Below are 16,733 nucleotides of genomic sequence, written 5' to 3' on the forward strand. Positions count from 1 at the left end.
ACCTGGCATTCTTCTTACCTGGCACCTACTGTGGCTCCTCTGGAGTAAGGTGCTCAGCTGCAGGCAGGCCCGGAGCACAGGTGCGGAGAGAGTGTGTGTGTGTGGCGGGGCCTGCAGACAGACCCGGAGCATGCCTACAGGCCCTGCCAGCCACCACGCATGCCCTGCCACAAACTCTTGAGTCTCTCTGTGTGTGAGTGTGAGTGTATGTGTGGCAGGGCTTTCAGGCCGACCTGGATTGTGTCTGCAGCCTAGCTCCAGGCCTGCCCAAATTCAGGCAAGGAGGCAATTTTGGCTCGAGACGAAACAGGCTTTCATGTCAAGCAGATTTCTGTGTGTGGAGGGGGCTTCCTGTTTCGTGCTTCCGAAGAAATGAAAGACACGAATGAAACGCGCATGACTTCTAAATACTTCTCCACTTTAATGCAGTATCTGTTTATCTACTTACATTTCTGTTTTCGATCTGCTAGCTGAGTAGGGAGCTGGGCTGAAAGTCAGGAACTCTCCTTGAGCAAGGCTTTGAACTGTCAACTTTTTGGTTAACATTTTTTTACTGTAGCAGGTAATTAACCTGCTGTGCTAAAGCCCAGCCTGTAAGTTGCTTTTGTGCTGTAACTTGTCTGCCATAATGCTTTCCCAGTTCTACTAACCCCTTGTTCCACTCTTTGTTATGAAAAGGAAATGTTAGGGAAAGTGGAATAGCTTCTCTGATAGGGAGCGATCTGGTAGGTTGGATGTACTCTTGCTCATTTTTCCTGTTTGTCAGAGTGATCCAAGGCTGTAGGAATCCTTTCTTTGATTTTTTCTTTTTTTGCTTTTCATTGCTTTTGAAGTATGAAATGATCTGTGTTCTTTGATCATATAAATCCTGAGAAATCTAACTATCAAATTAGTTGATTTTGTTGGTACTTGAGCTTTGTTTCCTCTCATTCACACACACTTAATCTGCTCTTTTGACTCTATTACCTGTTATTTTGGCATCCTTTTCACAATTCCCCCCAGACTTTATTTGCTCATTAACTTTATGCCATCTCCTGACAGATTTATTCAGAGTGTTAAATTAAGTCATTTTGTCTGCGTGTGAGTTTTGAATTGGAGAAACAGCTTCACTGAATACAGTCTTCGCTTTCTATTCTAAACGATATAGCGGAAGGATTCAATTATTCATCAGATCCATTCTTCAGTCTCCTCTCTAACCTTATACTCAGTCCTGCTTGTTATTGTTGTTTTCTGTCAAGACAGCTTTGACTTATGTTGAGACCTCCATGAGCCCCTACCAACAGTAACCATGTTCAGATCTTGCTAACTCAAGAGTCTAGGCTTCCTTCATTGAAACAATCTATTTGTAATGTGCTTTTCCTCTTTTCCTAATATCTTTCACTTTTCCCCAGAATTATAATCTTTTCCATTGAGTCATGTTGTCTCAGGATGTGTTCAAAATACAACAATTACCTCAGCTGAGTCATGTTGCCTTCTAATGAAAGTTCACACTTGATTTGATCCTGGACCCAATTATTTGTCTTTTTTGGCAGTCTCTGGTATTTGTAGAGCTTTCCTTCATTGCCACATTCAAAGTGAATCTTAGGCTTCTTTTGATTTCTTGACTTGTAGTCTCATAATCAGATTTCTTGGAGGTGGGACCCAAGTTTCATATACACCTTATAACATCGCCTAGAGCAGTGATGAGCAACCTTTTGAGCTTGGTGTGTCAAAATTTGCCAAAAACCTGACCATAACTTGGGTGGGGTGTCAACTTCGAGAAAAAATTAATGTAATTTTGCAATATTTATAGTTTAAATAAGAAAAAATGTATATTCCATGCTGAGTTATGGAGTGAACAATGCTCAAACATGAGGATGTTAAATTTGTAGAGCCTTTTACAAATTTAAGGATGGAATTACATTGCTCTTATAAGGTGTACTTCTTTGTATGCGGCCGCATGTGGCCGCGTGTCATCAAAAATAGCCATGTGTGTCAGTGCTGACACGTGTGTCATAGGTTTACCATCATGGGCCTAGAGCATTCTCGGATGGAGGGCAATTAAGTTATTAAATGATGATGATGATGATAACATCCTGGAGGTAATCTATATAAATAAAAATGTAATGTTCATTTGTGGGATTAACATAATCCAACAACCAATGGACAAATTGCCACCAAATTTGGCCACATGACACCTACTAACACAAGGAGTGACCATCACTAAAAAAAAATGAGTTTGCCATTTGGGAGTTGTAGTTGCTGGGGTTTATAGTTAACCTACAATCAAAGAGTATTCTGAACTCCACCAATGATGGAATTGAACCAAACACGGCACACAGGATTCCCATGACCAACAGAAAATACTAGAAGGGTTTGGTGGGCTTTGACCTTGAGTTTGGGAGTTGTAGTATACCTACATCCAGAGAGCACTGTGGACTCAAACAATGATGGATCATGACCAAACTTGGTACGAGTATTCCATATGCCCAATTAAGAACACAGATGGAACTTGGGGGAAATAGACCTTGACATTTGGGAGTTGTAGTTACTGTAAATAAATAAATAAATAATGTATAGTTCACCTACAATCAAAGAGCATTCTGAACCTCACGAACGACAGAACTGGGGCAAATTTCCCACACAGAACCCCTATGACCAATAGAAAATACTTAAGGCCATCCAGTCCAACTCCCTTCACCAGGGCAAGAAAACATAAACAAATACTGTTTACCCACAAGCATAAAGAAATTACATATATTAGAAACCCAAACTTTCTCGTTACTTCATTTTTCAGATCACCAGACTGGGCCATAGCAACGTGTGGCAGGGGACAGCTAGTTGTGTTCTAATTTTAGAGTTTTTGGAATACTTTTCATAATTTTGCACACGAAACAAAGCTTGTATACATTGAACCATCATAAAGCAAATATATCACTCTCTCAATCATCCACGTGCACAGTTTTGGATTTTGGAAGGTTTTGTTGTAATTCAGCCTTTGATTGCACTTGCACGTAATCTCTCTGGGGATTCTGCACCTGTTAGTCAGCCTGTTGTCACAAGGGATTCTAGGTCTACAAGTCAGCAGGAAAGTCAGCAGGAGCAGCTAGAGATTTTAGACCCTGAAAATGAGCAGTCTCTGTGTGAAGGCCACATCCCATCAGAGCCGGGCCCACAGGATGATAGTGGAAATCCAGGTGGACAGACTAATGAGCAATTAGGTAGAAGATTTGCGTTTCTTCAACATAAGGTTTCACATAAAAAAGTCTGAAGGTCAAGACACTTGTTAGCAAAAAAAAGAGTCTTAATCAGTTTTCCAGGGGAAAAGGCATGTCTTTCTCTCTATATTAGCTAGGCCAGCAGAGTCGAAGCAACATGGGTGTTTGAATATAGAACTTATGTCAAGTCAAGGGATTTTTAGTGCCATGTTCATGATTCCTGTTTGTTCATGTATCCAAGTGTTCAGGACGTTCCTGAATTTCATGTTTTGGATTTATTTTGCTCTTGTATTCTTGGTTTTTGGATGCTACTCATGTACCTTGATTTTTGTGGATTATCTCTGATTCTTGGACTTTGGTTCCTTATACTATTTAGCTAAATTGCTTCATATATTCATAGAATCAAAGAGTTGGAAGAGACCTCATGGGCCATCCAGTCCAGCCCCCTGCCAAGAAGCAGGAACATTGCATTCAAATCACCCCTGACAAATGGCTATCCAGCCTCTGTTTAAAAATTTCCAAAGAAGAAGCCTCCACCACACTCCGGGGCAGAGAGTTCCACTGCTGAACGGCTCTCACAGTCAGGAAGTTCTTCCTCATGTTCAGATGGAATCTCCTCTCTTGTAGTTTGAAGCCATTGTTCCTTGTCCTAGTCTCCAGGGAGGCAGAAAACAAGCTTGCTCCCTCCTCCTCTCACATATTAATACATGGCTATCATATCCCCTCTCAGCCTTCTCTTCTTCAGGCTAAACATGCCCAGCTCCTTAAGCCGCTCCTCATAGGGCTTGTTCTCCAGACCCTTTATCATTTTAGTCTCTCTCCTCTGGACACATTCCAGCTTGTCAATATCTCTCTTGAATTGTGGTGCCCAGAATTGGACACAATATTCCAGGTGTGGTCTAACCATGAACTTCTGTCAAGTCAAAGGATTTCTAGTGTCATGTTCATGTTTCCTGTTTGTTCATGTTTCCAAATGTTGAGGACTGTTCCTGAATTTCATGTTTTGGATTTATTTTGCTCTTGTATTCTTGGTTTTTGGATGCTACTCATGTACCTTGATTTCTGTGGATTATCTCTGATTCTTGGACTTCGGTTTCTTATACTATTTAGCTAAATTGCTTCATATATATATATAATAAACTGCTTGTTGTTTTACCTTGCACTTGAGTGTGTGTTAAGTGCAGAGGTTCTTCCCAGCTTTGGAGTACAATACATTTTGAATTTCAGAATTCTGCATAAGGGATGCCTTGATGGTATGTATGAAGCTGTATATAGAAGAAGAAAAGGAAGAGAAGGAGTTTCCTGATTATCCTTTTACATCATTTTCAATGTTTGCTCTTTAGGTAATGATTCTGACGTTGACCTTGACAGGAGGGAAGATGAGCGAGAAAAAGCACCAAAGAGGCAACGGCTCCAGAGAAGTGAGAAGAGCCTTTCTGCAAAGGACACAGACCAGGTCTCGGGAGCTAAGAATCCTATTATCAGTGTGGTTTTGACAGCCCATGAAGCTATTCCAGGTAATGGTGGCTGTTCACTTGTGGGAACTGAAATCCTTTGCATGAACAGTTTCTGTAGAATAATGTGAACAATCTCAAATGCTTGTCTACTAAAGCATGACTTGTCATTCCTTTAATCCTGCCACCGGTGTATTATTTGCATCTGGCTGCTAATGGGGAATTATGTGGATCTGCATTGTTGTATCTTCACTTCAAAACACAGAATGCTGCAGAAATATTCATTCAAAGGCAGCGCCCAAACATGAATTAAGGAACATGAAAGGCACTGCAGACTACTTCAACCAGAGAAGTCAGCCATAGCAGAGCACCTGATGAACCAACCTGGACACAACATATCATTTGAGAACACAGAAATGCTGGACCACTCTCACAACTACCATGTCAGACGACACAGAGAAGCCATTGAAATCCACAAGCTTGTGGACAATTTCAACAGAAAGGAAAAAACCATGACAATGAACAAAATCTGGCTACCAGTATTAAAAAACTCTAAAATTTAACAGTAAATAAAAAACAATACCCAAACACAGGGGAACCCCAGAGAAGAAACAATCAGGAACAGCTAATCACCTTTCAACAAAGAATTCCCCCAGGTAGTAACAGGGCACACCTAAAAACTGTCAGGTCATCAAATGCTAAATCAAGGTGGCCAATTGAAACATTCACACCTAGTTCCAAAAGACAAGAGTTCTTTCTCCCACCCTGGACTTTCCACAGATATATAAACCCAATTTTTCTAGTTTCCAACAGATCTCACAACTTCTGAAGATGCCTGCCATAGATACAGGCGAAACATCAGGAGAGAATGCTTCTAGAACATGGCCATACAGGCCGTAAAACCTACAACAACCCAATATTCATTCAGTCATTAACAACAGGGACATAGGATGGATTATAGTACCGTGTAGAGCAGTAGTTCCCAACCTGTGATCCATAGACCATCAGTGATCCCCAAGAATGAAAATATGGTCTTTTGCCTCAGCATTACTATACCGTTGCTTCAAAACCACGTGGCAACAAGAGCAACTGGTCTTCCAAAACCCTCTTATAGTTCCAAGGCAAAGGGATGTTGGGAGGGTAGAGGCTGACTAGCCACTAGCCACAAAATATTACTACTACCACATCAGCACTAGAGTATTAAATGTGGTTTTCTGTGGGCGAGCAGATGGCAACTACTGGATGGCATATATTCTGTATCAGAAACTAGAGCTGATGTGGTCTATCCACATCAGCTCTGAATCAGGACTTCAAATAACCAAACCAAATCTAAGGTTGAATGTATTGTCAAAGGCTTTCATGGCTGGAATCACTAGGTTCTTGGGGGGGGGGGGGGTTGGGCTATAGAGCCATGTTCTAGAGGCATTTCTCCTGACGTTTCGCCTGCATCTATGGCAAGCATCCTCAGAGGTAGTGAGGTCTGTTGGAATTAGGACAACGGGTTTATATATCTGTGGAATGGCTGGGGTGGGGCAAAGAGCTCTTCTCTGCTGGAGCTAGGTGTGAATGTTTCAACTGATCACCTTCATTAGCATTTGAAGGCCTGCCTGAGCCTGGGAAAATCTCTTGCTGGGAGGTGTGCCTGGTTGTTTCCTCTCTGTTGTTTTGCTGTTGTAATTTTAGAGTTTTTTTAATACTGGTAGCCAGATTTTGTTCATTTTCATGGTCTCTTCCTTTCTGTTGAAATTGTCCACATGCTTGTGGATTTCAGTGGCCTCTCTGTGTAGTCTGACATGGTGGTTGTTGGTGTGGTCCAGCATTTCTGTGTTCTCAAATATAATGCTGTGTCCAGGCTGGTTCATCAGGTGCTCTGCTATGGCTGACTTCTCTGGTTGAAGTAGTCTGCAGTGCCTTTCATGTTCCTTGATTCGTGTCTGGGCGCTGTGTTTGGTGGTCCCTCTGTAGACTTGTCCACAGCTGCATGGTATACGGTAGACTCCTGCAGAGGTGAGAGGATCCCTCTTGTCCTTTGCTGAACGTAGCATTTGTTGGATTTTCTTGGTGGGTTTGTAGATTGTTTGTATGTTGTGTTTCCTCATCAGCTTCCCTATGCGGTCAGTGGTTCCCTTGATGTATGGCAGGAACACTTTTCCTCTGGGTGGATCTTCATCTTTACTCTCGTGGTTGACCAAAAACTTGTAACCCTTTTGGTACTAATGTTGGAGAGTGGTCCCTGGTCAATTGGTCTATGGTCAACAAAAGGTTGGGAACCACTGGCATGGAGTTAGAACAAAATACAATTGAAATGCTTCCACTTTAAAAAATGGTTATGCATTGAAGAAACAATCCTGTAAAACATTAATTTGAAATGTTTTAAAATGCATATAAAAATAAAGTAAAGATAAAGGTCCAACAACACCCGTTAAAAGGAAACTTCTGCTACAGGCATTTAAAAGCTGGACGGCTTTTTCAGTAAAGAGGTCTTTGCTTCGAGGCGAAGCGTGCAAAGGTGGAGGATGACTGAGGTTTTTGTGGGAGAGAAATTCCATTGCCTGGGAGCAGACATGGAGGAGGCTTCCTCCCGTATCCGGATAATCTTTCCATATTTATCAATGTTTAAGAGAGGAAAAAAAGTGTTAAAAATGTGGGTGTTAAATATTTTTGTTTTTGTAAATAGTATGACGTTGTCAAATTCTAAACATTTACTTGAAATTTAATTTGAGCTCCCGTGAAATGTTGACTTGGAAAACTCCAAAGGAATTTTGCAGTTGGTTTTTCTAACTTCAATAATAATGTTCACTGTGTAGGTGGCAAAGAGTTCTTATCCGCCCAAGCATCCATTAAGGCTTTGGTTGTAGTTTACATAAATATTCAGTTTCTTTTGTTTACCTTTTTGTTGTACTATAATGTTGCTGTTATATGGCATAAATATGTATGGTTACTGTTTATCACTTCTATATTATTTCATTTTCCAGTAAATTCAGGATAGGCTACAGATATTTTGCATGGGTTGTGATACAGTTTCTATAAATGTGGCAGTTTCTATAAATGCACATCACTATTCATGTTGGGAGCTCCCAGTGGCCCAGTGGATTAAACCCTTGTCCAGTTGAACTGCTGACCGAAAAGTTGGTGGTTTGAATCCGGGAAACAGGTTGTGCTCCAGTTTGTCAGCTCGAGCTTCCCATGCGGTGACATGAGAGAAGCTTCCCACAGGATGGCAAAACATCCAGGTGTCCCCTAGGCAATGTCCTTGCAGGTGGCCAATTCTCTCACACCAGAAGCAACTTGCAGTTTCTCAAGTTGCTCCTGACACACACAAAAAAGTATTCATGTTAAAGCCATGCAGCTCCAGAACTTGACAATATGCATGGATCTTCTATGATAATATTTCACAAAGTACAGTCTTAAACCGTAACCTTAAAACTTTTTGGAAACAAAAGGAAAACAAGACAACACACCAGTTTGAGCCTTTGAGACATCAAGAAATAAATACGTTTTCACTCGCTTTTGACCACGGGCCTCAAGCTATTGGTTAACATTAGACACCATTGCTTTTGATAACTATTAAACCTCTGAGACATCAAGAAACAAATGTTTTCTCACTCTCTTTTGACCATGGGCCTTAAACCATTGGTTGATCGCCCTGCTCGCGATCCCACCTGCGTCGCAAGCGCGTTTGGTGGGGACGAGGGACAGGGCCTTCTCGGTGGTGGCCCCTCGACTCTGGAACTCCCTCCCCAAGGAGATCAGGCAGGAGCTTGAAAACATGGATGTTCCAGTGTGCCTTCCCAGAATAAGGAAATCCAAGCAATGTGTCTTTACGAGAGATTTAGGATTGTCTGCTCGCCCACCTATCCCTAAAATATCTATCCTATTTCACTTGGACATGCCTAGCATTTTAAAATTTTAACCATTACATTTGGCCCTGCCACAGGTTTTTAATGCGTCGTGATATTATTGTTATTGTTTTGCTTTGTTTATGACTTTATTTATTGTTGTATTGTGGTCGTTGTTGTTTTATTGATGTATTTGGGCTCGGCCTCTTGTAAGCCGCACCGAGTCCTGCGGGAGATGGTAGCGGGATATCAATAAAGGATTATTATTATTATTATTATTATTATTATTATTATTATAACAGTTCCTTTACCATGGATAACTCTTGTGTTGCCATAACCACTAAGACTTAACTTAAGATTTAAAATCCTGAAGTGCATCAAATATTTCTTTAAGATCTCTTAAATATGGAGAGAAGGGTGAAATAAGTAAATGTATGCATTCCTGTTAAAATATTTTTATTGGAATGATTCCATCAACAACAACAATTTCAAAACACCAAACAAAAACAGTATCTAAACACTGAACCATGTCCAAATACTACTTTTTCGTCATTCAACAATGAATCTGAAGTTCTGCTCCTCTTTCCTTCTCCCTGTTATTCCTGGCTGCCACTTTGCCTCTCAGTGCCAGTTTTGAGGGGAAATAATCCAGAAAAAGATGTTTGCTGGTAAGGAGGGTATGGTTGCCACTGCTTCCGTCAAACTGCTTATGAGGAAGCAGTGGATAGTGAGTTGCAGAGATGGACATCCTCCTCTACCAGTGACAGGGCTTTCACCCATTGCCCTGCCAGCATTGTGAGGCAGCAGCAGTGGAAGCAACACAAGTTATCGGTGGAGACTGTTGAGCTTCTAGGAGAAGTACTTGTTGTCCTTGTCAAAGATTGACTTGAGGAACTTCAGCTTGACCTTCAGCCCTGACATAGACATTCTGGCCTGGACCTGCCACATTGGTAGACCTCCAGCAGGAACCACCAGAGAAGTTGTCTTGGGCATCAGTTTGTGTGACTTGGCTTGGCTGTTGCTGGGGACAGGTCTCCAGCAGAGGAGGACTCTTCTCAGTATTGCCACAACCTCAGAAGGTGTTAATCTTCATTAATCAACACCTTCTTCAACCTCAGAAGGTGTTAATTTTGGGCACCAGAGTTGAAGAGCGATATTGACAAACTGGAATGTGTCCAAAGGAGGGCGACTAAAATGATCAAGGGTCTGGAGAACAAGGCCTTTGAGGAACAGCTTAAAGAGCTGGGCATGTTTAGCCTGAAGAAGAGAAGGCTGAGAAGAGACATGATAGCCATGTATAAATATGTGAGAAGAAGTCATAGGGCGGAGGGTGCGAACTTGTTTTCTGCTGCCTTGGAGACTAGGATGCGTAACAATAGTTTCAAACTACAAGAAAGGAAATTCTATCTGAACATTAGGAAGAACTTCCTGACTGTGAGAGCCGTTCAGCAGTGGAACTCTCTGCCCCGGAGTGTGGTGGAGGCTCCTTCTTTGGAAGCTTTTAAACAGAGGCTGGATGGCCATTTGTTGGGGGTGCTTTGAATGCAATTTTCCTTCTTCTTGGCAGGGGGTTGGACTGAATGGCCCACGAGATCTTTTCCAACTCTATGATTCTATGATTCTAATCTGACCTTAAAGAAAGCACCACAGACCTCTGGGGTGATCTGTGAAGGCTTGCTGAAATCTCATGATGAAAGAGCCTGCAAAAGTATTTCCCCTTTGGTAGCAGATAATGTCGTACCTTCATAGCCTTGCCTTGGATCTTGGCTCTGCTGGCCCTGGATTAGAGTTCTGGGCTCTGACTTTGTACCTATAATTTTGTATCTTGAATCTGTGACTTTGATTTCTGGACTGACTTCTTGGTTTGATTTCTGGATTTGAATTTTGGTTTATACTCTTGGACTTAAGTGAATTCCTGGCATCTAACTATTGGACAGCAACTTTAGCGGCTGTTTATTCTAGCTCTATTGTGCTTGTCTTGTCTGCGTTAGTTGGACTCTTGACCTTGACCTGTGTCCCCTGTTACTCCATCTGTGGTTGCAATTCTGTTTTGTTGAAAGACTCAAGACTTATGTTTTTAAGTAAATATGGTCTTGGCTTATTTCATTTGACTAAACTACAGCCTTTGATACCAGGTGAGTCCTGGAACATGGCAGATGTAGTATGAGCCAGCATTGCCTAACTTAGTTAGGGTAGCCGTGGAAGAGCAATATTATGTGGCTGTGTTGCTATGTTGTATACTCTCCCCCAACCTATTCAACTTGTATGTAGAACACATCATGCAATGTGCGGGGCTTGAGGAATGCAAGGCTGGGGTGAAACTTGCTGGAAGAAACATTAACAACCTTAGATATGCAGATGACACCACTTTGATGGCCAAAAGCGAGGAGGAGCTGAGGAGCCTTCTAATCAAGGTGAAAGAAGAAAGCAGAAAAGCTGGGTTGCAGTTAATCATCAAAAAAACCAAGATTATGGTTGATAACTGGCAAATAGAGGGAGAAAACATGGAGGCAGTGACAGACTTTGTATTTCTAGGTGCAAAGATTACTGCAGATGCAGACTGCAGCCAGGAAATCAGGAGACGCTTACTTCTTGGGAGGAGAACAATGACCAGTCTTGATAAAATAGTGAAGAGGAGAGACATTACTAAAGATCCACATAGTTAAAGCAATGGTATTCCCCATAGTCACCTACGGATATGAGAGCTGGACCATAGGGAAGGAAGATAGATGCTTTTGAACTCTGGTGTTGGAGGAAAGTTCTGAGAGTGCCTTGGACTGCGAGAAGATCCAACCAGTCCATACTTCAGGAAGTAAAGCCTGACTGCTCATTGGAGGGAAGAATAGTAGAGGCCAAGATAAAGTACTTTGGTCATATCATGAGGAGAAAGGAAAGCTTAGAGAAGACAATGATGCTGGGGAAAATGGAAGGAAAAAGGAAGAGCGGCCGACCAGACAAGATGGATGAATGGTATCCTTGAAGTGACTGGCTTGACCTTGAAGGAGCTGGGGGTGGTGACGACCGACAGGGAGCTCTGGTGTGGGCTGGTCCATGAAGTCACGAAGAGTCGGAAACGGACTGAACGAATGAACAAGAACAACATGTTGCTATATTTCTCTCTGATGCTGGTTGAGAAAGACTTCCCAGGACGTATAGGAGGAGTTGGACCCTTTCTAGCAATGGTGATGTGTTGACAAGTTTGCCTCAGAAGAAGCTGCGAGAGGGAATTGACCACTAAGAACAGCTTCCTTCACCAATTGCAGTGTTGTGCTTTTCTGACCCTCCACCTGACTAGGCTGCACAGTGTCAGCAGTAGGACTTCCTACTTGCTGGGCAAGCCCCTTCCTCTAAGACAGTGGTTCTCAACCTGGGGTCCCCAGATGTTTTTAGTCTAAAACTTCCAGAAATCCCAGCCAGTTCACCAACTGTTAGGATTTCTGCGAGTTGAAGGCCAAAAACATCTGGGGACCCCAGGTTGAGAACCACTGCTTTAAGATGTTTCTTCAAGCCTTTTATGATCCCCTATGAGGGCCTTGACCACCCGGGACCACAGGTTAAAATGACTGAATGTGAGATATTGCATGTCAGTGTGAGTTGAAAGACTCCTGACATTTAACTTTTGCAAGGTTTGGAATGTATTCGAAGAACAAATAATGACACATCATTGGTGGTCTCTTTTATGCTCATTGTCGTCTTTGGTGCAACAAAAAGTTGATTTTCTTGCTTCTCTTTTTTGCTCTCTAAAATATTGCTTAAATAAACTTCATTTCCCTGGAGAATTTCACCAGATGGAGAAAAATATTTCATGTGGATTGTTGTTGGCATACATAAGATGAGCTCATGTATTTTCTTCCCTTTGATTATGCTGGATCATCAGTATGTTGAGCTGAGAAGCAGGTTCACATTGTTTTAGCAGCAGGATTTTTTTTATTACATCTTAGCACTCAGTGGCAACCTTTCATCTGAGTTGAATACGCTTCACAAATGTCCCTTTCTTCTTCAGATGTTCTGTAATAAAATCCTTATAGAAGATGCCATGTAAGCTTTTCATCAGCTGGGAGAACAGAGAGAGAAAGACAGAATATTTGTAGGTTTCCCCCTGCTTCGGAGTGCTGAGCGGGGCATCTGGCACAGGCAACACATCTCTAGTTTGGGGTGTTGGTTTTATTGCTTTACACGAGGTGGCTGTAAAAAGGTTTTGGGTTAGCTGCTCAGTTCACTTGCTTTGCTGTGCCATGGAGTGTTAGGTCCCTTTAATTAAAGCGGATGTAATGCTTTGATAAAGTGGTAAAGGATCAGCTTCTGCTGATGTGCAAAGAAGTTTCGATCCACAAAAGTTCAACAACATAACTGTTGCTATAAATTGCTGCTCTTTACGCTAATTTTCTTGTCTCCTATGTGACCCCAAAAGTATGACCCCATTGGTTCATGTGTTGATTATATGTCTTTGCTGCCACCCCAAGATGCTCCGTGCTTCTGTGGAAAAGAAACTGCCTTTTTGGCCAATTGCCCTCTGTCATAGACATGCCACTTGGCAATGATTGCTGAGCTTCTCCCTCCCTTCCCATAGTTCTCCAAGTGTCCTATGTCTTTCTTTACAGTTTACAAAGGCACAATTCAAAGTGCTGGTTGTGTCCCATAAAGCTCTACGTGGCCCAAATCATATTTTCTCATGAAAGCCAATCTAGGCCCTGAAACCCTCAGGGAGAGACCCTTTTCCAATGCAAGATGCAGCCATCAGGGAGGTTAAAATCTTCTGGGAGGCCCTGCTCTCATTCCTGACTCCATCACAAGTGTGGTTGGTGGGGATGAGAGACAGGGCCTTCTCATTGGTGGCCCCTTGGCTCTGGAATTCTTTCCCTAGTGAGATGCAGAGCCAATCTTAAGAAATGGGGCTACAAAGTGGAATCCACGACATACGAGTGTGAAGAGCAAACCACTGACCACCTACTGCAATGCAACCTGAGCCCTACTACATGCACAATGGAGGACCTTCTTACGGCATCACCAGAGGCACTCCAAGTGGCCAGCTACTGGTCAAAGGACATTTAATCAACTAACAAACTTTGTGTCTTTTCTGTTTGTTTTTGTTAAAAATGTAACACAAATGTCTGGTTGCTCCTGGCACGATAAATAAATAAATAAATCCCCAGTGAGATTAGATCACCACCCTCCCTCCTGGCCTTTAGAAAGAAAGCAAAGACATGGTTGTTGGACTAAGCCTTTGGCCAGGGAAATAATGCAGTGTAAAGAACAATTAAGACATATGTGCAATGACAATCAGAACGGCTACGGTGTACGATTTTTGGATCATGTGATTTTAATAATTATCTTAAGTTGTTTTGAATGCTTTTAATATATTTAAATGTTGTTTATGTCTCATGTTCTATGTTTTTAATTATTTTAATTTGTAGTTATATGTTAGTATTTAGTATGATTTTTCTTTTTACATGTATGTTGGCATTGATTTTTTTGCCATTAGTATGTTGTAAACTGTCTTGAGCCCCCCCCCCCCCCCCCGGGGGGGTGTGAAAAAGGTGGTATATAAATATAGTAAGTAAGTAAATAAATAAATAAATAAATAAGGTGGGACCTTTTCGGTTTCTGCTCCTAGACTCTGAAACTTCCTTCCCAGGCCCTTCCATTGCCTGGAAAACAACTTTTTATTCTGGGCAGCTTTTAAACATTGAGTTTCTGTATGGTTTCACATAGAACTGTTTTATTTGCTTTTTATCTTTCAGTTAGATTTAATCTTTTTTAAGTTTAGTTTTAAATTGTTTTAACAGTGCTAGTCATTAAATTCCATTTTAAATATTTTTAAATATATATTTTTTAAATATAATTTTTATTGCAGGTTTTCAAGGGTACATCTGAAGGGTTGTTATTCTTCAGCATGCCATATTTTAATATTAAAAGTGTTGGAGATGGGGTAGGAGAAGAGGTGGGGGAAAATATTCAATTATAATATACATTTAATTGTTTTTAATTGTCACCTGCCTTGAGTCCCAATTTTGGGCTAATGGCAGGATATAAATAAATATGACACATTACATATGTTCCTGCATCTTGGTGGGCAAAGGAGCCTTTTTTCTTTGTACTTTGACAGTTCTGAAGGTCTAAAGGGAACCCAATTAGGTTTTTTGTAGGTTTCTTTTGCTTGTCCACGTAAATGATAATAGAGTACCATCTAACTTTCATTTACACATGTTATTCAGCAATTAACAGAATTGTCACCTACTGTGTGTTCTTCTTGCATTTTATTGGGTAGAGTTTATAAGCGACTAGTAATGAATATCTGTAATGAATTATAGACTTTAATTTTGCTTGCAGGAGCTACAAAAATAGTTCCAGTGGAGGCTGCTTCTTCTGAAACAGAGCAGCTGACTAATCCAGAGACAGTGGTATCAGACTCTTCTCAGCGAAGAGGGTATCAGGAATATGCTATTCAGCAAACTCCTTATGAGCAGCCGATGAAATCAAACAGGTAACTCCCATTTTTACCCCCAAAAATCTCTTTCATTTTATGTTGAAACACGACATAGCCTGAAATGAATAAAGGGAGCCCTATAACGGATTTTCAGAAAGATAGTGTGCATTCCACTCCATAGCACAGGGCATATAATGGAACATGAGTATTTTTATTTGTACTATGAAATTTCCACCAGCTATTGAAGTTTGTTGTTTTGTGATATACAGTAGGGTTGATGTATGAAATATCTCTCATTTGTGTGTTTCCCAGTCACAATACATAAAAAATGTACATATGTAGGGAATGGAAGGTCCACATTTCCATTAGGAAATTCAATTCATCATGGCTTAGCATAGCATGGTAAAGCAATGCTTTTGGATAACCAAGGATGGGCAACTTGGAAGTCCCTGAACAGACTCAGAAGCAGAGTTGGCAGATCAAAAGACAACCTGGCAAAATGGCACTACCTAGAACACGGCTCTTCAAACTTTTTAAACAGAGGGCCAGGTCACAGTCCCTGAAACCGTTTTGGGGCCAAATTATAATTTGAAAAATTCCTATGCACACTGCACATATCTTATTTGTAGTGCAAAAAAGTCCACTTAAAAACAATACAATAATTAAAATGAAGAACAGTTGTAACAAATATAAACTTATTAGTATTTCAATGGGAAGTGTGGGCCTGCTTTTGGCTGATGACATAGGATTGTTGTTGTTGTTGTTGTTGTTGTTGTTGTTGTTGTTGAGTAGCCATATTATCATACACAGTTGCTCCCCTCAACGGTTTTTGTCCCCAGAGTATATTTCCCCATCTGTATGAAGGTCTATATTTATGACCCCGTTCCTTTATGAGTTTCTCCCCCACAAACAATCTGCTCCATCCCTATCTCATCCTGATTTTAGTTTTTTTTAGTAGTTTAGTTTTTATCTTACACATGCGGCCCACTCATTGTTATGTTATTTTATTTTACTGTGTATGATTTTGCTTATCGTTTTTCTACTCATATGTTGTATGTATTTTACTGTGTTGTTATTGTGTTTTGGTTTTCCTTTATTGTAATATGCTGTTGGGCTCGGCCTCATGTAAGCTGCCCCGAGTCCCCATTGGGGAGATGGTGGTGGGGTATTAAATAAAGATTATTATTATTATTATTATTATTATTATTATTATTATTATTATTATTGTGTGCTTTCAAGCCGTTTCAGACTTAGGTTGACCCTGAGTGAGGGCTGGGTAAATGACCTTAGAGGGCCATATCTGGCCCTCAGGCCTTAGTTGGAGGACCCCTGACCTAGAAGAATCCACCATCTTGTGGACTGTGGAGCAGATCAAACACTGGGTTTTTGTGAGTTTTCCGGGCTGTATGGCTATTTTCCAGATCATGGCCATGTTGTTGTTCATTCGTTCAGTCGTCTCCGACTCTTCGTGACCTCATGGACCAGCCCACGCCAGAGCTCCCTGTCGGCCATCACCACCCCCAGCTCCTTCAAGGTCAGTCCAGTCACTTCAAGGATGCCATCCATCCACCTTGCCCTTGGTCGGCCCCTCTTCTTTTTGCCTTCCACTTTCCCCAGCATAATTGTCTTCTCTAGGCTTTGCTGTCTCCTCATGATGTGGCCAAAGTACTTCAACTTTGTCTCTAGTATCCTTCCCTCCAATGAGCAGCCAGGCTTTATTTCCTGGAGGATGGACTGGTTGGATCTTCTCGCAGTCCAAGGCACTCTCAGAACTTTCCTCCAACACCACAGCTCAAAAGCATCGATCTTCCTTCGC

The 16,733-nt window shown here is 41.4% G+C and overlaps 1 protein-coding gene across 4 annotated transcripts in view; it reads left to right on the plus strand.

The window, feature by feature from the left end:
* ZFAT (zinc finger and AT-hook domain containing) overlaps positions 1–16,733 on the plus strand; it is a 185,476-nt gene that overhangs the window by 79,679 nt on the left and 89,064 nt on the right. For all 4 annotated transcript variants that reach the window (XM_067467276.1, XM_067467277.1, XM_060775905.2 and 1 more), the window contains 2 exons: positions 4,541–4,714; positions 14,821–14,974. In XM_067467276.1, the coding sequence (XP_067323377.1) occupies positions 4,541–4,714; positions 14,821–14,974 (328 nt within the window). The remainder of the gene's footprint in view (positions 1–4,540; positions 4,715–14,820; positions 14,975–16,733) is intronic.

Source organism: Anolis sagrei, chromosome 4 (genome assembly GCF_037176765.1).
Source record: "Anolis sagrei isolate rAnoSag1 chromosome 4, rAnoSag1.mat, whole genome shotgun sequence".
NCBI lineage: Eukaryota > Metazoa > Chordata > Lepidosauria > Squamata > Dactyloidae > Anolis > Anolis sagrei.